The 24,186-nt window shown below is 39.3% G+C and overlaps 2 protein-coding genes across 9 annotated transcripts in view; one reads left to right on the top strand and one right to left on the bottom strand.

The window, feature by feature from the left end:
• Positions 1–4,267, top strand: part of N4BP2L1 (NEDD4 binding protein 2 like 1) — a 34,015-nt gene extending 29,748 nt beyond the window's left edge. The window contains exons 4-5 of one of the 4 annotated variants that reach the window (XM_023250588.2): positions 124–174; positions 4,129–4,267. In XM_023250588.2, the coding sequence (XP_023106356.2) occupies positions 124–167 (44 nt within the window). In that variant the 3' untranslated portion in view covers positions 168–174; positions 4,129–4,267. Of the gene's footprint in view, positions 1–123; positions 1,564–4,128 lie in introns of those variants that run through there. The other 3 variants (XM_023250585.2, XM_023250587.2, XM_045051751.1) reach the window with 3 other exon arrangements.
• BRCA2 (BRCA2 DNA repair associated) overlaps positions 2,636–24,186 on the bottom strand; it is a 61,151-nt gene continuing 39,600 nt past the window's right edge. For 3 of the 5 annotated variants that reach the window (XM_011283605.4, XM_019839734.3, XM_019839322.3), the window contains exons 19-27: positions 22,862–23,017; positions 22,614–22,758; positions 20,693–20,814; positions 18,134–18,332; positions 17,751–17,914; positions 17,525–17,663; positions 7,104–7,348; positions 5,206–5,352; positions 2,636–4,274 (exon numbers count right to left, since the gene is read on the bottom strand). In XM_011283605.4, the coding sequence (XP_011281907.3) occupies positions 3,636–4,274; positions 5,206–5,352; positions 7,104–7,348; positions 17,525–17,663; positions 17,751–17,914; positions 18,134–18,332; positions 20,693–20,814; positions 22,614–22,758; positions 22,862–23,017 (1,956 nt within the window). In that variant the 3' untranslated portion in view covers positions 2,636–3,635. 5 annotated transcript variants of the gene reach the window in all.

The raw sequence follows: 24,186 nt of genomic DNA, 5'->3' as shown, positions 1-24,186 counted from the left end.
GTTATGCTTTAGTGAGAGTTAAATCCTGAGACTAGGGAGTGCATATCTATGTAATGACGCAGGACTTGTAACTCCTTTTGAATATACTGCCTTAAGCACATGTTTGCATTTTTTCCCATGTAGAAGGAACATTCATGGAGTCCCAAGAGAAAAAATACACCGGATGAAGGAACGGTATGAACACGATGTTACCTTTCACAGTGTGCTTCATGCGGAAAAGCCAAGCAGAATGAACAGAAACCAGGACAGGAATAACCCATCACCTTCCAACGGCGCAGGATACTGGAATCCCTGCGCGGAGTTTCCCACCCGGAGGGCTCATGGGGGCTTCACAAACGAGAGCTCCTTTAACAGAAGAGGCGGCTGTCACCATGGATATTAGAGGCCTATCGTACAGGCATTCACAATTTTCCTAAATCAGTTTTTACCGCAACTTTTGGTATTTATTCTTTGTTCAGTTTTAGCCAGAGCTCTAATTCCCGTGTAAATAGTCGGACCTGAAAGTTTTTCAGCAGAAGTCATTATATTCATTTTCAACAAGCACTTGTTAAAAGTGATCCTCTATGCATGGTCTGATGCTGGAATTCTGATTTGATTAAACAAAGTCACTTTCTCTAGGGAACCAATTGGAAATGGAACCCTGAAAACGTACCCAGTCACATAAGTTCAATATACAGAAGCTTCAGTACCACTTCCTCTGAAGTAATCTATTTTTCCAGAAAACCCATCTCCATCAGGAAGGTTGGAAAGGTGGGGAAGTGGGAGACAGGAAAATGTTAGTGCCATTGCTACTTTGATAAGCCGTGTATCCAAAAAATGTGAGATGTGTGGCTGTCACGATGAGAGTGGTTTTCCTCTAAAATGCATATGCTAGAGAGCATACATCTAAGGGAATATCGTCCTTCAAAGTAGACTCTTTGGGGGAATTATCCCTTTATTCTCGTGATGTGTCATTGTTAAAAAGTCTTTTGGATTCTTCTTGATAGCTCTAAAAGCTACTGAGGAAAACCAGTGTCATTATTTAAAGTCACATCTTGTGTTTTAACTACCACTGTATCGAATAGGATTAAACCTGATGAACTTTTTGGCTGTTGTGCCAATAGTGGAAATTAAAGAAGCCTGACTTTATAAAACACCAGTTTTTAAGAGGAAAAAATTAAGCAGTTTTTAGACATGTGCATAATCAGTTGGCTGCCCAAATGTTTGGGAGCACAAGAATTAAGCATCCCAAGATATAAATCATATAGGGATACGTAAAAGTCATGCTCATTGCAAGATGAGCAGTCTTGGCGTTTTATGTGGCATTTAAGACAATAAAGTTCTACCACAACTCTGGGATGTCCCTCTTAAACCAATACTGAATTTATGATTCCAAATCAAGTCTCCACAGGTTAGAATCAGATTAATTTGGTGTGAGACCATGATAGATAAGATCACGTAGGATGTATGCTTTATTTCTTGTTGGCCAACAGCTTCTTTACAATGTTCTGTGAAATATTATTTTAAGTGTCCTATATAATGGTGCTTTTATGGTTATTAAAAATTATCTATGGTATTGCTTTATATGAATTTGTCATTGAATATAGACTGCTTTAATGATATAAAAAAATTAATTGCCTAAATTCCATAGAATTCTACCCTATTAAGAACCAGTTTTTCTAGATCATAAACTTATTTACCAGTCTTCTTTAGTAAATAGGAGACATAAAGACAAAAGCAACCTTGCATTTTACATGCTTATATAAATTATTTGATCTGCATACATTGAAAAGACTATTACTTTAGCATTTTAATACCTGACACTATTGACATCTTATGGCTTTTTATTCACCTTGTCTGAGTAACCACTCTGATATGGCCCCAGGTTTAGATCCAGAGCTTTTAAAGAGCTCAGGAGAGTAATTTCCCTGTTTGTCTCTTTTTTCCCCTGGATGACTCCTGAAATACTTGGTTTGGAAGCATAAACATAATTGATTAAATGCTGCCAACTTTGTCCCAGCTAGAAGTGATTTATTTTTTCTCTCAGTTCCCAAGTTTCCTGATTTATGTAATTTTTTGAACACTCAACTTTAACCTGTAGTTTTGTATTATTAACGTTTGTATCGTTCACAGAGCCGGCATAGTGCTTTACGTACAAGATAGGGTCTCGTTAAGTAATTGTTGAGTAACACAAACTGCTTTTACCATTATCCCTAATCCTATGCTGTACATTCTTGACTTTGTAATCATTGTCACTTCTTAGGGGATAATATCCGCATATACTTAAGCTTCATATTTTGCTTATATAGCTTCCTATATTTTTTACAATGTGTAAAAAAGGAGTGTGTGCATGAGATCTCTCTATAATGTGTGGTCTAAATGGTAAGGAAGAATAGAGGACGTAGTAGCAGTTCAGGTTAGATTCTTCTAATTCTTTTTTGTTCACCTGAGACTCCAGTTTTATTCCCTGTTCTAGAGTGGATCACTTGGAAAATGATTAGGATGGGAAGACCAAATTGTTTTACGAACAAAATTTAAATCATGTATTAACAAGACTGGCAGAACACTTGAGTTAAAAAGAACTGCAGAATGGATTATTGTTACGTTAATTTTTAGAGGAGCGAAAAATCATGGATCACAGTTATGAAAGAAAAAATTGCTTTTTAAAAGATTTATTCTTGGCTTTGAAATGCGTTTCTAATTAGATTTGAAAACAGGATATTTTATATAAACTTAAGGCATAGTAAAAGACCTGATTTCAGAGCTTTTCCATGCTATCAGCTCCCGGTTGGAAGTGCATTCTCTTTTCTCCATTAAGCATAAGAAAGTCACAAACGAGAATATCCTCTTATATTGAACTATTACTGTCTGCCTTGGTGGTTAGAGAAAACCAGGTTTAAAGGAAGTACTGCTGAGTCCTGTGACAGGGCTAAAAATAAAGTGGGTAGAATGTGCCAATTTGAAAGAACAGTTTTCTCTGAAGTTGCAGATGATCATTTTGTTACAAAAACATTAACACTATGAAATCTGATTTAAAGTACTTGAATTTTTAATTAAAATAATTTCAGAGATCACAGTGGAATCATAAAAAGGAATTACATTGGGGATTCTGTTTTTCTTGTAGTTATGCTGACTTACGGTTGAAGAATGGGTCTTAGAAAACACCACTGTTGCATCTTTCTCTTCCTGACGTTTAATCAGGATAGAACTATAAGAGAATCAACACGTTTGTTAGGGAAAACTGGGTCACAGTGGGCTATCTCCGAGAAACAAAACTAAACCAAACCATCTAAAATAGGAACTAAACTAAAAAGAATTACAGGAGTCAAAATAACTGTACTTACGAACCTAGTTTCATTTAATTAAGGACACAATTTAAAGAAAAAGTTACTTTGTAAAATAATACTTGGTCAAGTCCAGTGATCAAATTCAGTCATAAAGATTTAAGGGAGATTTTTTTTCTTGATTAGTTAATAAATATCCAATTTTAAGATCGGTAACAAATCAAAGCACAGAGGCAGACAAAGAGCATTCCTGTGACAGACAGGCACCCAGGGAAATTAGAAACTGTTTTTCTCATTATGCGAACACTGATGTGCAGTTTGAAGCTGTATTTTTTACAAACTGGAGAGGCTGAGTCAGTAACTGACTTATCGTCATGTTTGCTGTTGTCGCCTTTGCAGTCTCATAGATGACCTTTTTACTGTATCTGTGTCCTGCACGTCAGGCTCCCCTCCTTCGGTGCTGGCCTGGGGGTTCTCGCAGTCTCGGATCCCAGGGGCAGTAGGATAGCTTTTCGGCCTGACATAATCTTTTGAGCTCGTGGGAGCAGTCCTAGGGGAGTCATTGAGAGACATAAGTTGATCTTCTCCTGCCAAACCAGACAAAAGGGCTTGAGTGTTGATCAATGCAAGTTCTTCGTCAGCTATTGAATCACTTTCCACAAGGGAAGTGTCATTAAATTTCAGTGGAGTCATCTGAGGGGAATTCAACTCTCTTTTCTTTATAGGTGTTTCATATTTGGTGCCACAACTCCGTGGTGGCTGAAATGCCTTCTGTGCAGCGGGAGAAACAAATGTACAAATGGGACTAACAGGTGGAGGTAAAGGCAGTCTACTCAAAAAATCTAAGGCTTTTCTCTTCTTGCAGGTTTTCGGGTCATCCAGCTCTCTCTCCCCTTTATAACAAGACTTTGAAGTCATTTGGGCTGATCCAGGTGTGGGCACAGACTTTGCTTTCGGCTTACAAAGTGATAAAGGACTCTGGTAATTCATCTCACTATTGGGAGAAGACATCTGATAAAAAGACAAAATGCAGCCTAGATAATGATGCACTAATATATAAAACATCATCAAATCAGCTTTTCGTTAGAAATATTTAAGCACACAAATACCACATACATTCTCACGCCCATCGTGACTCATAGGTCAGATGATTTCAAGAGACATTTACATTATTGTTCTCATTCCAGAAGGAAACAGTTTTGCATAAAAGGATACAAAAATGACACAAAAAGAAAGCAGAATGAAGACTAATTGTAATAAAAGACAAAAAGGGAGGCAGGGGGATTTAACTGACTCTTGAATCTTTTCTTTTTTCATTAACAGCTTAAACAAAGATAAGCATTTTTAAACCATTTTAAGAGCACAGACTGCCTGGGTTCTAATACTTAACTTTTCTAGTTTTGTGACTTTAGGCAACTGTTCAACCTCTCTAGACCATAGTTTCCTCATTTGCAAAACAGAGATAATTTTCATCCCATGGGTTGTGGTAAAGATTAAATGAGTTAATACAGATACACTAAGCAACTGTTAGCTACTTGAGATTTAGTCGTCAGTCAGTATTACAGACCTTACAGCTTAATTTGCGTGTACGGTGATTTAAAGAGTTAAGCTGAGCTTAGAAACACCCCTAACTGTATAGAATAGTCCCTCTAGCAAAAGGACAGAGGCAAAACAGAGGCAAAACACTATTTTCTATCACATGCACTTGCAATGCTAAAAATGAAAGCACCTGTTTGTCAAATGTAACCCCGAAGAAGGTTCCATTCTGGCTTTGATAAACAAGATATAATTTCCAGATAACCTATACTTACAGGAGCCATTTAACAATAAACTACACTTTCTAGTCAAGTTTAATTCCATTTCACCAAGTTTACCACATGCACACCAGAATATAGTATTGACTGCATACATAATACTCATAAAATTCCTTCAATTAACTTACTGAAAGTTTATTTCCTAGGCCAAGGACTGTTTGAATGGTGTGTGGCTCTGAAGCATAGTCTTTCGTCGGGGTGGACACCTTGGGACTGTTTGCATTAAGTATATGCACAAGTTTGTTTTCTGCATCGTTGCAAAACGTGTCAACATTCTAAGAAAATAAATTGGAAAAGCTGTTTTGTAAAATGAAAATACACATTTTCATGTTTTCAGAAAATGTTACCTTTAAAATTAGAAATAAAAGATTCAGACCAGAAAAAAAGAATGACACACCCAAAATTTGAGAGCAACTGTCAAACAATATACCAGTGTAAAAATGCAAAGCCAGAGGGAGGGAGGGAGGGAGTGTGTGTACGTCAGGGAAGGAAAGAGACGGGAGAGATCTTGCCAACCAGCCAGTATTCCACGGTACTGGATTAGGAGCTGGAAGATGGGGGCTCAAGTTCCGGCTCTATTTCCTACCTAATAGCTGTAAATCACCTAACATCTATAGAGTATGCCCTGGGTTAGTAGTAAAATGAGACAACTGCCTCACGTCTGTTCTAAGAACGGAAACAATGTATAGGTTAAGCCACATAAAACTGTTGTTTCAGAAGTTACAACTGGTCGAATACCAGCAGGTTTATATAATTTAACCTAATTCATGAGAGTATTTTGTAAAGTTAAAAATGCTATGTAAATAACAGTTGTCTCTGAGCAATCCTTGAATAAAACCTGGGAGAAATCCTGGGATGTTTTTCATCTGTATGAAGGCCAAATTGTGAATATAATTCCCACTCCACCCCCAATTTAGAAACCAGATCAATTAGGGTGTTATTCTTCACTATAATATATATTGAGTCTTTAGGTAAAATATTACACAAACTTCCTTTATACAGCTGGCTACTCTGATGCTTTTAAAATATAATTTTATTTATATATATATTTTGAACAACACACATTTCAGGTATCAAACTAACAGCCTTATCTTGAAGATTCTTTACTAGTTAGCAATTTATAAAATCCAAAATTTTATTGGGAGGCAGCATTGCACAGTGGTTAATAGGTGGGGCTATGCAGGGGCACTTGGGTGGCGCAGTCAGTTAAGCATCTGACTTCAGTTCAGGTCATATCTTGTGGTTTGTGAGTCTGAGCCCCATCTCGGGCTCCGTGCTGATAGCTCAGAGCCTAGAGCCTGCTAAGGATTCTGTGTCTCCCTCTCGCTCTGCCCCTCCCTCCCTGTCTCTCAGAAAAAAAAAAAAAAAAAAAAGTTGGGGCTGTGAACTCAGAGAGCTTAAGTATGAATCTTGCTTCTAACAACTTGGCTGTGTGAGTTAATCTCGCTGTTTTTCATCAATAAAATGGAAAAACAGTTCCCCACCTCATAGGATTGGTGGAAGAATTGAATGCGACAGGCTATGAACAAGGCCTGACATACAGCAAGCACTCTAAAACTGTAGCTAATAATTATTACTTGCTATATGTATAAATTTAAGCATAAAATGTATACATTACCCAAGGAAAATAATTTCAGTATTCTCCTATTTGAGATTATTTCAAATCAAGGACAGACATAAACTATAAAATACTAGATAGGGAGTTTAAAATGTGAATTTGGAATCTGCTGGTTATTAACTAATGATACTGCTATGAACCATGGGTAACTCATTCTTGTTGCCCACATGACGTGTAGCTCTGAACATCCTCCTCAGGATTTCTCCTCACTCAATCCCCTTCAAGTCACTTTCTCCTAGCTGTTGTCCCCCCATCTCCTCAGGCTCCTGAGCAATTCATCTTTGAGGAACCCTCATCTCACATTATTTCCCGACTATTCAATTTTCATAGAAGCCACCATTTCCTTGATATTTGACCATCAAAATAAGAAAATACCAAAATGCGTGGTAATGCCCAAAGTAATTTTACCTCAATAGTATTTTTCATTTTGTGGAATGTCTCTTGAAAATGGCCCTCCTTTGGACTGGCAGAAAACCTGGAAAAATCTCCAGCAAATAAAGTAGGAATTCCTGATTTAGATTCTGGTCGCCACTGGAGGTTGCTAGCAGCAATTAATGTATGAGGTTTAACAATGTCTTCATTAAGATCGGTCCAGACCTTGATTGCCAATAAATTATGGCACTCATCTGACAAATAGACCAAAGGAGCAAAACCTAAGATGAAACAAAACAAAAAATTCCACTTCATTACATATGTCAGATAAATTTTAAAAAATTCAAGGAAGGGGCGCCTGGGTGGCGCAGTCGGTTAAGCGTCCGACTTCAGCCAGGTCACGATCTCGCGGTCCGCGAGTTCGAGCCCCGCGTCAGGCTCAGGGCTGATGGCTCGGAGTCTGGAGCCTGTTTCCGATTCTGTGTCTCCCTCTCTCTCTGCCCCTCCCCCGTTCATGCTCTGTCTCTCTCTGTCCCCAAAATAAATAAACGTTGAAAAAAAAAAATTCAAGGAAGTTCTAATATGCCTATTTGTTTTGGTATGCTAATAGTAAAACAGACCAAAATAAGTTTAGAGAAAGCTCAGAATTTCCAAAATAACCTGCTGTTTATGGTGTTAAAATTTCAGTGTTAATATGACAACATATTCTGTTACTGAGGCCATGGGGAAGCAGGTATACTCATACATTGCTGGTGGGAATACAAATTTGTGTAACCCTCTGGAGAAAAAACTGGTAGAACCCAGCAAAATGACACACACTTACCTTTCCACCCAGCAACCCACTTTTAGTACTCAATTCTGAAGATGTACTTCCAATAATAGTGAGATATATATGAACAAGATTCACGAAAACACTCTGTACAAGGCTACTCACTGAAGCACAGGAGAGCGGTAGGGACAAACACTGGCACATTCATACAATTTTGTACTATGCAGCTGTACAAAAGAATGAGGAAGTGCTCTGTAAACAAACGGTCCAAGATCTTTGGGGAGAAGCAAAAGCTGTTCTAACAGGGAAGATTATAGCAATACAGGCCTACTTCAAGAAATAAGAAAAATCCCTAATAAACAACCTAAACTTACACCCAAAGGAAACAGAAAAAGAACAAACAAAATCCAAAGCTAGTAGAAGGAAAGAAATTATAAAGATTAGAGCAGAAATAAATGAGACAAAAAAAAAAAAAAAAAAAAGATCAATGAAACCAGAAGCTGGATCTTTGAAAAGATAAACAAAATTGGTAAACCAGACCAAAGCCAGACTCCTCAAGAAAAAGAGGGCTCAAACAAAATCACAAATGAAGGAGGAGAAATAGTAAAAATACAAAGATCACATTATGAAAAAGTATATGCCAACAAGTTGGACAATCTAGGAGAAATGCATAAATTCTTAGAAACATGTAACCTCCCAAAACTGAATCAGGAAGAAACAGAAAATTTGGACAGACTGATTACTAGCAATGAAAATGAATCAGTAATCAAACAATTCCCAATAAACAAAAGCCCAGGACCAGATGGCTTCACAGGTGAATTCACAGGTGAACATTTAAGTAACAGTGAATACCTATTCTTCTCAAACTAGTTCAAAAAACAGAAGAGGAAGGAAGACTCCCAAATACACTCTATGAGTACAGCATTATCCTGATATCAAAACCAGATAGACACTTGAAAACAAACTACACGCCAATATGCCCGATGAACAAATCCTCAACAAAACATTAGGAAACTGAATCCAACAATACATTAAAGAAACCATTCACCACAATCAAAGGGGTTTCATTCCCAGGATACAAGAGTGGTTCAATATTTGCAAATTAATCACCACAATACATTACATCAAGAAGAGAAAGGATAAAAAATCATATGATCATCTCAACAGAAGCAGAAAAAGGATCTGGCAAAGTACAACACCCATTCATGATGAGAATCCTCAACAAAGCAGGGTTAGAGGGAACATATGAAAAACCCAACATCATACTCAGTGGTAAAAAACTGAGAGCTTTCCCCCTAAAATCAGGAACAAGACAAAGATGTCCACTCTCACCATTTTTATTCAACACAGTACTAGATATCCTAGCTGCAGCAATTAGACAAAAAAGAAAAAAAATGATCCAAATTGGTAAGAAAGAAATTAAACTTTCACTCTTTGCAGATGACATGACACTATATAGAAAACCATAAGGACTCCATCAAAAAAACTACTAGAACTGATCCATGAATTCATTCAAGTTTCAGGATACAAAATTAATGCACAGAAATCTATAGTGTTTCTATTTACTAATAACTAGCAGAAAGAGAAATTAAGAAAATCCCATTCACAATTGCACTAAAAATAGAATATCTAGGAATTAAAAAGAAATAAAGAATGAGATAGCTTGCTATGAACTGATACTGTTCAGTGAAAAAAGAAAAGCACGCACACGCACAAAAATTAAAGTCTGTTACTTTTCATATAAGAAGTTGATATAAGAAATTGTACATGTATCTGTCCACTTGTGGAGAACAAATACAGGAAGGATAAAGCAGAAACTACAGAGACAGGACGTGGGTAGAAAGCAGGGGAGAAACAGCACTGGGGTGGAAGGAATGAAAAGTGATGCTTCCCTTGGTATGTCTTTGTGCAGCGGATTCTTAGAACCAGTGTTTCACACACGCTTCACCTATCCCACCAACAAACAAGCCCAACCACAGAGGAGGAAATCCACAATAGAATATACACACATACTTCCTGGCTCCTTCTGTCTGATAGGGCCTAGAAGCAATGATGCTTGTGCAGTAATGAGTGTACCTAGCCATCAGGTCATGGCTATAAACACAGTTTTCTCAAAAAAAAAAAAAAAAAAAAAAAAAGGAAAGAAAAAAAAAAAAAAAAAAAGAAAGAAAAAAAAAAGTGATCCAGGGTTTCTTTGAGAAGTAGTTGGTTCAACTTGATTGGGGCAAGGAACATATAAGATGAACCTGGAACATCTTGTAATGCTGAAAAGAGGTGCTCGCAAAATTATAGGAGTCAATCTGAAAAAACTCCTAGTGGCCCAAACGGAAACAATCTAAACAACAAAATAATGCAGGTATTGAATTGTAACCCACAGACTAAAATACATATTCATTCGTCCATACTGATATAAATCAAATAAGAAAGTAAATTTGGGGAAAAGGGGCAGCTCTTCCTTATAGTAGAGCTCCAATAAATGGAGAATGAAAGAAGAAAGAAAAAAAAGGAAATCATTAGGCAAACACTACAGTAAAAACTGCTGCAAACAAAATCAGCTGATAGATGCTAAAATTAATTGGTGAAAGTTTGAGGTGAAATTGGACTTGCATAGTCTCAAGGAATCTCCTTTAAGGTTAAGGTTACAGACCTCAAGGCTGCCGCTCCCAGTGACAAGCAATATCAGCATCATTAAACCCTTGATGGGGAGGCGGACAGACACAACACTGTTTCTGTGGCACTTTTGCCAAACATGTATAACCTTATTCCAATCAGGAGAAAAAATCAGACAAACCCAAGTTGAGGAAAATGCTACAACATGATCAGTCTATTCAAGAGAGTCAAGATTGGGGAAAACGGGAGAAGACTGGAGAGGGGCACCTGGTGGCTCAGTCAGTTGACGGTCTGACTTTGGCTCAGGTCATGATCTCGCAATCCATGAGCTCGAGCCCTGTGTCGGACTCTGTGCTGACAGCTCGGAGCCTGGAGCCTGTTTCGGATTCTGTGTCTCCCCCTCTCTCTACCCCTCCCCCACTCATGCTCTGTCTCTCTCTCTCTGTCAAAAGTAAATAAACATAAAAAAAAAAAATAACCAAGAGAAGACTGGGGAACTGTTAAAGACGAGCGGAGACTCGGGAGAAATGATGATTACATGAAAGTGGGATCCTGGAACAGAAGAAGTAAAAAAGCATAAATCTACACTTAAATCTACACTGCAGGTAATAATACTATGCCAATGTTAACTTCCTGATTCTAATAATGGTACCATGGTCACACAAGATGCTGACATTAGGGGAAGCTGGGGGAGGGATAATTGTAAAGTCTGCATTAGTTTTGCAACTTTTCTGAAGGCCTGAAATTATTCAAAATAAAAAGTGAAAAAGTTTCAATGCCAAAAATGGGAAGAGACAGGACTGAGGCACTCACCATTTAATCTAACGATTTAGAATTTCTTGTCTCTGTTACTTTAAGAATTATGTTTCCCTTTTAAATGATAGGAACCCAAAGAATTGCCATTCTCAGATAATGATTTGTTTATCCTGTTGCAAATGATGGTTATTCCTTTCACTGTTTTCAATTTTATAAGTAGATTCATTTAATGGATTGTAATCCTAAATATTAAATACTGCTTTTAGAGAAATTATGTTTCCCAAGTATGTTCAATTTTCTAATTTGGGAATTTGCCTCTAATTATATTCAAAATGATTACAGCCCTTCTCTCAAATGTGCTTCTTTAAACTATGTTTTCCCCCCAATTTTAAAAGCAATACTTGTTTACTGAAAAACATTTAGAAAATGCAAAATATGAAAATAAGCTTCCAGGATAGCTCCCTCATTTCATTTTTTCCTCAGTACAGGTTTCATACCTAGATCAAATTATATACACTGAAAAAAAATAGAAAATTTTCTGTAATTACCACACATCTCGTACAAATGGTAACAACTGGAAGAACTTTTTTCAAGTAACACTTTTAGAATGTTGGCACTGAAAAAATCAAGAAAATAAAAGGATAAGAGGGATTATTCTGCAGGTTTGCAGTCTGGGATTGTTCCGAACACACGCAGAATCCACTGTTCCCTTTAAATTCTTTTTCGAAAGTTTCACTGAAAGGCTAAAGCACACAGCAGTATGTGAGGCCACTTCACAAATTCTCGCCAAGAGACACGCCAGCTGCAGAATCCCCACCAGACCGGGACTGCTGTACCTCTGCAGCAACGGCACTGCAGGGCTCCCCCCTCTGCCAAGCGCTGCACGGCTCCCTGAGCGCCCCCCACACTCCCCCCCCCCCCCCACTCCGCAGCTCCCCTCTCTGCCCAGAGGCAGCTGCTGCTTCCCCACAGGTGCTGCTCCTGAGTGCACTTTCCAATACATCTGCATGAAAATCTCAGTGTTTCCTGGGAAACGGACCTAAGAAGTGATCTCGTTTAATTAATTCATCGGATGCCACAGTGTTTGTAATATAGTAACACAACAGATTGAACACACAGTAGTCCCTACTTCAAGCCCAACTCTCAGACGGTTGGGTTTGGTTTGGCTTTGTTAGCTGAAGCAGAAGAAGAACACATAGGCATTAGAGCCTGAAAGTATGGGTTCCAATCGTTTATATAATTGTGACCGTGGGCAGGTTATTTAACATCTCTGAGCTCCGGTCTCCCCATCTGTACAGAGGGATGATAACAGCAAATGAACAGCATTACTACCAGCACTTTATGTATATATGTGAAGTTTTCAACAATTACCCACTCCCCCCGCCCCATTTTGTTAGAAGTGGGGACAGAAAGAAACTAAAACTGAGTCCCTGTCCTTGAAGAGATCACAGTATCATTGGTGGGGAGGAGGTTCAGAAACGTGGACACAGGATCATGGGCCACGTGACGGATGCTGAAGCAACCCAACGCACTAAACGCTACAGAAACTGAGGAGGGAAGATCTAAGTTGGCATAAGCACCCAGCTGGGGAGGAACATTATTCAGCTGGGCTGAATAGCGAATGACAACGGTTCTCCAACTCCTTTAGACAGGAGGACAAAGGGCATTGTTAGTAAGGTGTATTTTTTAAAGGTTGAAAGTGTTAAATGTTATATATAATGCATCAGGCACATGAAGTGGCATAGTTTAGCTGAGGTGTGTGGGGTGGTGGTTTGAGGCAGCTGAAGAGTTTTTCAGGCCTATGAAGGAGTGTGGGTTTCATTTTCTAAGGGACAGGAGCCACTGAAGATTTTAAGCCAGGAACCATCATCAGTAGATTTGAGTGTTAGATAAGTACTACTTCGGGTTTAAGGTGGCACTTCGAAACGTTCGAAGAGAATTTTTTCCTCTAACATTTAACATCAAACTAAAAAAAAAAAAAAAAAAAAAAAGAAATGTTCACTAAAAACCCAAATGAGGAATATTCTGATGTAAAATTTAAAAACTGGTGATGAAAGAAAGAAACGAGAGTGTGGATAGGCCAGGCACAGAAGGGGCTCAGCTTCTAATCTCCGTCCCCAAACTGGTGAAAATTTGAGAATTCTATTACCTGTAAACCTGAAGAAAAGCAAATGGAATGGGCATCTTACCTTTTTCCTCTTCTGATCGCAAATAATGAACATGGCTGCAGGGGAAAAGCAGACGACCAGGACTGACAGAAGTGAACATTCCAGGGTGTTGGTGCTTGAACTGTGTCCCCCACTCAAGATGTTGAAGTCCTGACCCCCAGTACCTGTGAGCGTGACCTTATTTGGAAACAAGGTCTTTGCAGACGTAATCAAGTTAAGATGCAGTTGTGACGATCAATGTCCTTATACAAAGGGGAAGTTTGGACACAGACACGCACACAGAGAGAAAGTCACGTGCAGATGAAGGCAGAGATCGTGGTGGTGCACCTATAAGCCACGGAGCAGTAAAGATTGCCAGCAAACCAGCGGGTGCGGGGAGCAAGGCGCTGAACACGTCTCCCTCACAGCCTCAGAAGGAACCAACTCTGCCGACACCTTGCTTTCGGACTTCTGGTCTGCAGAACTGAGACAGTAAATTTTGGTTGTTTATGCTCCCCCAGTTTGTGGTACTTAGTTATGGCAGCAATGCAGATTAATCACAGGGGACTCACGGAACCAGGAAAAATGATGAACAGAGCTAGTATCTCCCAGAGATGGGCAATATATAGTGGAAAGAAACTCAAGTTCGCAGCCATTACTCAGTAACTAAGAGGGGGAAAAATGGTCTTGGACACGGTAGAAAGTCAAGAACCACTGGGTCCTGGCAGGTCTCCACACGTTTTCCTCCCGTGCACCTCACCTCCTCACCGCTATCTGCCTTGGGGCCATGAGAAGTGATCTCAGGTAAGTCTCCACAAGCAGCCAGGCTCCCGGGTCCTGCCGTATTTCCCATCTCCAGAAAGTTTCATACACTACCTCCTTTCGCACCGTCTCCTACCTCTCCCTGTCGCCTGGAACACCTTCACTGGACAAGTCCTCACTACCCTCAACCATTCCTTAAGTGCTGTCTTTACCGGCCTGCTGTAACTGAGACCTGGCTCCTCTCCTTCTCCTCCTCCTCCTCCTCCTCCTCCTCCTCCTCCTCCTCCTCCTCCTCCTCCTCCTCCGAGGCCACTGCTGCCCCCTGCAGACCTCTTGTGCTACAGGACGTCAGGCTGGGGTAGTTGCCTCCCCTGCTCTTGGCTCGCTGCTGCTCCCCACCTCTAAAAACATTCACCCCCGTTATTGGACCTTTCTAGTCAGTCTACACGATCTCATCGGGATGCTAGTAGCACTTGCACTGGAAAACACAGACATTCTCTTGATCCCAATTCTCCCTCTTGTGAGTGCTCCATTTCCCTTCGGTGCTTGAAGCATGACCTTATAATGCCTGTGTCCACTGTGCGCGTGCCTCTCCTTCCACCCCCCTGCCCGCCTTGCCATCAGACTGGCTCCTCCTGGGGCTCAAGCCAGCAGCCCCTTCCTGGCCCTCGCCTCCCTGTCTCAGCTATCAAATGCCATCCGAGACCGAATCAGTCCCCTCTCTCTGGAGCTCTTCCCTCTGGGCTCTCAGGGCAGCTCACTCCCTAGGTATTCCTCCCACTCCTCAGGCTGCTCCTCTTGTTTCTTTTCCTGGTTCCTTTACATCTTCCTGCTTCTAAGCGTCAGAGTGTCCGAGCCACCTCTCTAGCTACTCCCACACCCACTGACCTCATCCAGTCTCACAGCTTTAAACGGCACCTGTACGTTGATGATGTCCCAGTTTATATCTTCAGCCCAGACCGCTTCCCCAGACTCCTGCATCCCCAACTGTCAGGCAGAAATTTCTGTTTAGACTAAGCATCTAAAACTTAACTGACCAAACTGAGCTCTTCACCCTTCCCACACACATCTCTTTTTCTTGTTCTCTTTCCCTCTCAGTAAATGACAGCTCTCTCCTCTCATGTGCTCAGACCAAACACCTTGGCACTGAACTCCTTGACTCCTCTCTTTACTTCACACTGTCCCTCTCCTTCAAAATACAATCAGAATCTCACCCATGGAATTTAAACAACGACAATAACAACAACAATAAACAAGAAAAAAAAAATCAAACACACAGAAAAAGAGACCAGATTCCCTGGTTGGGAAATAAATGTGCCCTCTGTGTTGGAGGCAGACACGATCTCCATCCTTCCAAGATCTTTTTGCTATATAAGCATTCTTGAAGTGAGAGTCTGAGACAATGGCTGCTACAAAATGTGTAGGAACATCACAGAGAATAACCTTCCAACACAGGGAACTAATGGGACACAGGGAAAATAGCTAGCTAGCAAGGTGGTAGGTACATTTTAATCCAACCATGCTAATAATCACATTAAAGTTGATCAGATTAAACAAACCAGTTAAAAGACCAGAGACCCTCACGCTGGATAAGAAAGCAAGATCCAACTGGGCTGTCTTCCAGAAACCCAATTTAAATATAAAGATGTTGACAGGTTAAAAATACCAGGTGGGAAAAGATGTACCATACAAACAAGTACTAACCATACAAAAGTTGGAGCGGCCACACTAAATAAACAAAGTTGGCTTTAGAACAACAGACATTATTTGGGATATGAGGGATATGGCAGAGAAGCGGGAGGTGGAGGTTTGAGTGCTCAATAAACTATAGAGGGAAGTTATAATTATTTACCCAGTAACCATTCAAATGCCACAAAACATTCCTAGCAACTTCTTTAAAATTAAATAGCACAGAATAGGATGTAGGTTCTTTCCCTGTAATACTGTAGAATTGCTGTTCATGAAGAATTGAGGTTAACACAGGCCTACTTTCAAATCGCTAGTCACTAAATTTGCTGATTTGTAACTCCAATTAATCTTAAGGAAGACAAATTTTAAAAGATAATATTTTCCGGGGCGCCTGGGTGGCACAGTCGGTTAAGCGTCCGACTTCAGCCAGGTCACGATCTCGCGGTCTGTGAGTTCGAGCCCCGCGTCGGGCTCTGGGCTGATGGCTCAGAGCCTGGAGCTTGTTTCCGATTCTGTGTCTCCCTCTCTCTCTGCCCCTCCCCCGTTCATGCTATCTCTCTCTCTGTCCCAAAAATAAATAAACGTTGAAAAAAAAAAAAAGATAACATTTTCCAAAAGCATTCATAAAAAGCTACAATTAAAAATACACCGTGGAGCAAAGGAAACAATCAGCAAAACTAAAAGGCAGCCGACAGAATGGGAGAAGATATTTGCAAACGACATATCAGATAAAGGGCTAGTATCCAACATCCATAAAGAACTTACCAAACTCAACACCCAATAAACAAATAATCTAGTAAAGAAATGGGCAGAAGACATGAATAGACACCTGTCCAAAGAAGACATCTAGATGGCCAACCAGCACATGAAGAAATGCTCAACTTCACTCCTCATCAGGGAAATAGAAATCAAAACCACAATAAGATACCATCTCACACCTGTAAGTGGCAAACATTAACAACTCAGGTAACAACAGATGTTGGTGAGGATGGGGAGAAAGAGGATCTCTTTTGCACTGCTGGTGGGAATGCAAACTGGTGCAGCCACTCTGGAAAACAGTATGGAGGTTCCTCAAAAACTAAAAATAGAACTACCCTACGACCCAGCAATTGCACTACTAGGTATTTATCCAAGGGATACAGGTATGCTGTTTTGAAGGGGCACATGCACCCCATGTTTATAGCAGCACTATCCACAATAGCCAAAGTGTGGAAAGAGTCCAAATGTCCATCGATGGATGAATGGATAAAGAAGATGTGGTATACACACACACACACACACACACACACACACACACACACACACACACACACACATACACACTGGAGTATTACTTGGCAATCAAAAAGAATGAAATCTGGCCATTTACAACTACGTGATGGAATAGAGGGTATTACAGTAAGCGAAGTCAGTCAGAGAGAGACAAATATCACAGGACTGCACTTATATGAGGACTTTAAGACACAGAACAGATGAACACAATGGAAGGGAAGCAAAAATAATATAAAAACAGGGAGGGGGACAAAACATACGAGACTTAAATATGGAGAACAAACAGAGGGTTCCTGGAAGGGGTGTGGGAGGGGAGATGGGCTAAATGGGTAAGGGGAATTAAGGAATCTACTCCTGAAATCATTGTTGCACTATATGCTAACTTGGATGTACATTAAAAAAAATAACAACAAGAAAAAAAAAGAAATAAAAAAAAATACACTGTGGATTACCTATTTTTTTCACAACAGAAACTACAAATCCTATTAAGTCCACCTCAGAACAAGGTGGCTGGAAGTCTGGATCCAATAGTTTGTTAAAGTAAAGGGGCTCCCTCGGCTGATAAACTTGGAATAGGAGTTCATCTGAAGCCTACAAGAAAAAAAAATCAGCGTATGTAGATTCTCTAAACTAATATGCATTAATCAAAATTAAAAAACTATAATGAAAAGTTTGTACCGGTAGTTGTTGATACTGAGTTTTCTTTGTTGCTGTGAGCTGTATGTGAGCTCTTTCAGATTTACTTTTAGATTGTGACGTTGCAAGATGATAGATTCTGTATCTTTTTCCCTCTGTTAACAGGGAATATAAATCTGATGATGGACGCCAGATACTCAATGTAACTAGATAAAGAGGAAAAAGACATAATACAAGAACCGATAATCATTAAAATTCTTATAAAACAAATATGGTAACAACAAAGATCCAAGGATTATATCATTATCTTGTGGGCACTGGTAGCCCACTTTTGCTCCTCTGATACATGTTGACTTTATACTTTAGCACTTGAAGTCATTTTGTTAATAAATAGTACTTGAACTTAAAAAAATTTACATACTGACCTGAATCTTTTTCTTTTTTCCCATAGCTTATGATACGCATCTTCCACACAGTTGTAACATCCCTTGGTAACATTTGTTCTCCTTGCTCAGCAGATTCCATAGCCTTCCTGAATTCCAGCTGGATCTGTGCTTGCTTCTTATCATTCAACATCTGTCTGTGATTATTCAAAGCTCTTATCTGCTCTTCACTGAAATAAGCCTATGATCATTTAATTTATTAAGGCAAATTTTATTAGAATAAAAGGCAAACAAAACAAAAAAACCTCATCCACTGTAAATGAACCTCTTTATTTATTTTGTAATGTTTATTTATTTTTGAGAGGGAGAGAGGCAGAGCGTGAGTGGGGGAGAGGCACAAAGACGCACAAAGAGAGAGAGAGAGAGAGAGAGAGAGAGAGAGAGAGACACACACACACACACACACACACACACACACACACACACACGAGTTCGAAGCAGGTCCTAGGCTCTGAGCTGTCAGCACAGAGCCCGATGCGGGATTCGAACTCACGGACCATGTGAGATCATGACCTGAGCTGAAGTTGGATGCTTAACCGACTGAGCCACCCAGGCGACCCATGAATCTCTTTAAATGGGGATAAAATACGACAGAACTGAGTTCACTTTAATAATACGACAATATAAAAATTGAGATTAATGTACTTAGCTTATCACATAACAAATATTTTCAGGTGCCTTAGACTGTTCACCTATCTTTGTGACAAATTTCCCCAGGGCCAAAATAACCCCCTACTTATAAATGTACCGTAATAATCATAACTGTCATCAACATTACAAATGGCTGACATTTGAATGCTCCCTATATTTGAGGAATGGATCTGTGTGTGATAAATGTATTAATTCATTTAATCCTTACAGTAACCCCGTGGAGGTAGGCACTGTATTGTTTGCATGTTATGGATGATGAAACTGATGCAGAGAGAATGAATCACTTGCAGGGCATACAGGGAGAGGCAGTTCAAGAGCTCCCATTCTTACCCCGCTGCAGTACAACTTTATTAACTCTCTGGAATAGCAGATATGACTGAAAACAGACATGTGCTACAAGCACTTCTCTCTGCCTCCACACTTCTCTCCCAGTCATTTTAGCACATTGCTGTCTGTATCTCTTCGGATGCTTACTCAGTATAACAAAAACGAATGAACAAAAAATAAAATCAAATGAAACAGGAAATAGAATCCCAACACAGAGCACACTAGATAGCTGCTGCCTCACACGTGTTAATATCCACAGTGGGAAGGGAAACTACGGAATCTCTGTGCCCTGAAAAGGTCTTTCTAAATATGAAGAGTGTCTAAACACGATTAAAAAAACCAAACTGTGATTCCAAAGTCTTCCAACACTCAACACTGTCACTGAAAACAAACCCTTTTGACGAGGTCTCTTGGAAATGGATGGCTATCTTTCCCTCCAAGAATTGCATTAACAACTTTATCTAAGTGAAAGCTCCAGAATCATATACTCCTAGGACCTAGTGATCAAGCCACTCACAGATTTTTCCCTTGACACTCCTCACAGGGTGAATCTCAGTTGTAACATTTGGTAAAATGAAGGAATTCTATTCAGAAGAGCACTTCTCTCCTAACGGAGTGCTGTTTATTTCGTAGTCCTACTAGTTAAGAAAGTTAAGGCTATCAACCAGATTTATTGCCATCAAATAAACGAGATTAATCAATAAACAACAGTTTTCTTAAAACTTCCCCTCCTATCTAGCCAACTAATCCCAGAATTTGCATTAACTAGATACCCAGGTGTCTAAAAACTTAGGAGGCAGCTTACCTTAATAAATGATGTTCTGATAATAGTAACTAACATTGATAATGGAACTTTATAACAGTACATTTTTGCATTTATTATCTAACTTGATCCCCAACTTATTTTATGCCCATTTTATAGCTATTTTATGCCCAGTTGTCTAATAAATGGCATAGCCGTGAATCTAACACAATTTAGTGCTTCTGACACTTTTCCACCAAAATATTCTTAGAGGATTATCAAATAAACTCTAGGTAGGATCTGAGAAGCAGGTGAGAACATGGCAACTGAGACACTGCTTTGAAGATACTTGTTTTATCTGAAAAGTAAACAAGTTTTGCCTGTATTTGAAGCCATGTTTATTTAATACATAAAATTATTTAAAGGGTGCTTGGGTGGCTCAGTTGGTGAAGCGTTCGACTTCAGCTCAGGTCATGACCTCACAGTTCGTGAGTTGGAGCCCCCACGTCGGGCTCTGTGCTGACAGCTCAGAGCCTGGAGCCTGCTTCACATCCCGTGTCTCCCTCTCTCTATCCCTCCTCCGCCACTCTCAAAAATAAATAGACGTTAAAAAAAATTATTTAATCCCTCTGTCCTCCATTTGGTATAGAACTGAAATGCACTGGTTTGGCACATCACTGAGCACTCCAGAGATGCACGCATCATCTCTGAGAAACACCAATTCAATACAGCACCTCCTGTAATGGCCAGAAGACCGACAGCAGCTTCCCACCTTAAAGGATTAAGGTTAAGACTCGCTGTGTGCCCTCTTACTCTCTCACCTCAAGGGAAGCCGGGTCTGGTGCGTTCTTCACCGCTTCATAAAGCTCTGCACCATCTTGCAGAGCACAGACTTGCTGTCTTGTTAATGCACGTAATGGTACACATCGTTTCGTTATATTTTCTAGGAATAAAGCATCACTAATTAGCTGACCCACAAATTTTTAAGAACACTGAAGATTGGAGAAATAAGCAAAAAGTACCCAAAGAAGGGAGGCTAAAAAGCAAAACACAATTTATCTGCCACAAGTTTTCTAGGAAAATGTGAAACTAGTGTACTCACGCCTGGTTTAAAAAATTGTCACACAGAGAGTTTAGAGTCAAATTTGTAAATTAAGTAAATGATTTCATGACTCATTTAATCATGAAAACAGCATGAACTGGTGAATCAAAAATGAACAGTTCAATTTTTCCACAGATTTATATAGAAAATGAAGTTGAAAATCATGAAAAAATGCAGAACATAAAATTTTCAGCCATAAAAATAGATAAAAAAACAAATCATCATGTCCTTTATGTAAAAAACACTATGATATATTAAAATTGATGCCAGGGAAACAAGATCTAGCTCCAGATGTAATAACATGACAACCAACAACCACAACAACAAAAATGCAAAAGTTATATAAAGTAGATAAGGGCAATGAAGAAAGAAAATGATGAATAGCTTAGGGAAAATAATTGTTTTTTGAGTGTTTATCTTTCTTGTGTATTCGATATATATGACATATAACAATGTGTAAATTTAAGGCTTATGTGTTGTTTTGATGTAATTATATAGTTAATATGATTGCCATTGTATTGATATTTACCACAGCACAGTAGTACAATATTGTCTATATTCATTATACTGTGCATTGGATCACCACAGCTTATTTACTGCTCATTGTTAAGTTTGATCCTTAAACACCATCAGTTTTACCCCCCTACCCCCTCATTCCCTGGTAACCACCATTTTACTATAGTTTTGTAAGTCTGACTTTGTTATATTCCACATATAAACGGTACCATACACTATTTGTCTGAGGTAAAAGAATTTGGCAGTTTCTTCCCTTGTTGCTATTGTTTCTCTAGGGCCAAAAAAGGGGCACTATAAATATTTTGGTACTGAAGCTTAAGAGGAAGTTTACTTAAGACTACTGAAAAGTGAGGGGCGCCTGGGCGGCCCAGTCAGTTAAGCTTCTGACTTTGGCTCAGGTCATGATCTCACGGTTTGTGGGTTCAAGCTCTGTGTCAGGCTCTGTGCTGACAGCTCAGAGGCTGCAGTCTGCTTCAGATTCTGTGTCTCCCTCTCTCTATCCCTCCCCTGCTCATGCTCTATCTCTCTCTGCTTCTCAAAAATAAACAAACGTTAAAAATTTTTTTTGTAACAAAAACAAGACTTCTGAAAAGGGCTGTGGTTATAAAATGTTTTCTTGCCTAAGACAATTACAAGTATCTAAAAGTTCAGTGTGTTGAATAATGAGGTGATAATTTGGGGTCAGTTCAATGTTTATCCGTGTATCTAGGTAATACTTTTATTTTTATTTTTTAAGTTTATTTATTTATGATTTGAGAGAGTGTACACACACACAAGCATGCAGGGGAGGGGCAGACAGAGAGGGAGAGAGAGAATCCCAAGCAAGGTCCATGGTGTCAGCGTAGAGCCCCTCACGGGGCTTGAAGCCACAAACTGTGAGATCATGACCTGAGCCAAAACCAAGAGTTGGACGCTTAACTGACTGAACCACCCAGGTGCCCCTCTGTAGTATTTTTTTTAAAAAACTTAAAAAGTCAGATCTAGAATAGGAAAAAGAAGTCTATTACTCAAAGACAATTCACCCAATTACAAAAGTTAAATCAGAGAAGTCTCTAAAACGTCTAATTAAAAGAAAACAAAACTTGTCCTATTTAAAACAACTTACAGTATACAACCCATCTTACCGTCATGCTTTTCAAATTCTGCTTGAATTTTATTGAATAAGACTTCTAGCTTCTTTTGTTGGGCCTCTGCATATTTTGTCGCCTCCCTCTCTTCCTCTCTTTCATTGCGAAATATGCATAATCCAGATGGAGTCTTCTCCATCCACTGTAATGATGTGTGAAGCAAAAGTACATGGTAGGAAGGGATCATTCAAATTAACTGTCCCCCCAAAAAGAAATACATAGTGAACGTCAAAAATGTACCATACCTGTATGGGGTATGTTCTTTGAATAACTACATCAACACAACCAACGTTTCCTCCGTCACTAAAAAGTGATGACAAGGGGAGAGGGAAAGGTCTAGGATCAGGAAAGAATCCAAGTTTGGCATACCAGCAAGCAGGCCGAGTACTATTCGCAGATATCTGGACAAATTAATGGACAAATCAACTTCTAAGTTTATATCCAACTCTATTTCAGATTTTATAACATTTTCATTAATTCTTCCATTCATTCAAACATATTCACTTTTAAAAGTCCCATGAAGAAAAGACAGTACAAAAATTATACAAAAGTGAAAAGGCTTTCAAAATATAGTCTCTCAAAAAATTGTTTATGCTGTTATAGTCTTAATCTAAATATTAATCTAAATATTAGTATTAGAAAATGAATAAAAGAGACTCCAAATTAAACATGATGGATTAAAATGTACTTATTTACCTAGGTTCCCTCAAAAATCCTACAAGGATAAAGAGAACTGGAGACAGGAGGACAATGGATGAGACACTGGCAAAATTTTGGAAGCTAAAAGCCTACTGGACACCTGGTGGTAAGTAACGAAGCAGCCCGAGAAATGTTAATAAAAATAGCAAACATTCATAAAACACTTATCATGGTGCCTGGATAGTGTTAAGTACCTTATGTCTATTAACAGTTAATCCTTACAACAATCCTTACTCCCATTCCATACTCCTGCTTCATTCCTATTCCCATTTTACAGATGACAAAACTGAAGTATAACCTGCCCAACATTACTCAGCTGGCAAACTTGTATGGAGCCAATATGGAAGAAAATAATTTAGGGAAATCACTTAGAATTTGGAGGCAACAGGTACCTCTGGAGGAAGGAGTGTGAGGTGCAGCCGAAAACAGAAAGAATGGTTGAGATTTTGTATAAAGATAGTTAAGACCTCAGATTTCATTTCCTAACCCGAGCAGCCTGGTGACTGTCCTTCTCTCACACCAAGAAGAACCCAGGACAATTTACTTTCTTGACAAGCTGAATTATACATATCCTGGGCTCTGGAACACAAGGCAGAGACAGCTGGGGTGAGGGTGAGATTCTATACTGAAAACAAAAAATGCAATGAAAATCCTTATGCTGAAAATGAGTCTATTGGTTTTCTTATTCTGTTCAGCTCTCAGACCAGTGACTGATATTTGAGGGTCTCCTAATGAAAACACAAGCCCTGTCTTATCACGCTACAAGTTGACAAAGCCCACCTCACACAGAGCTTCTGATCAGCTCATTAGTGCCCCACTCTTGAAGAGGAAAGAACAGCTAACAATTACCAGTTGAAGGAATTCTCCAACA

The sequence above is a fragment of the Felis catus genome, chromosome A1 (assembly GCF_018350175.1).
Source record: "Felis catus isolate Fca126 chromosome A1, F.catus_Fca126_mat1.0, whole genome shotgun sequence".
Classification (NCBI taxonomy): Eukaryota; Metazoa; Chordata; class Mammalia; order Carnivora; family Felidae; genus Felis; species Felis catus.
The sequence above is the reverse complement of the archived record's forward strand: the minus strand, read 5'-3'. Positions and strand labels throughout refer to the sequence as shown.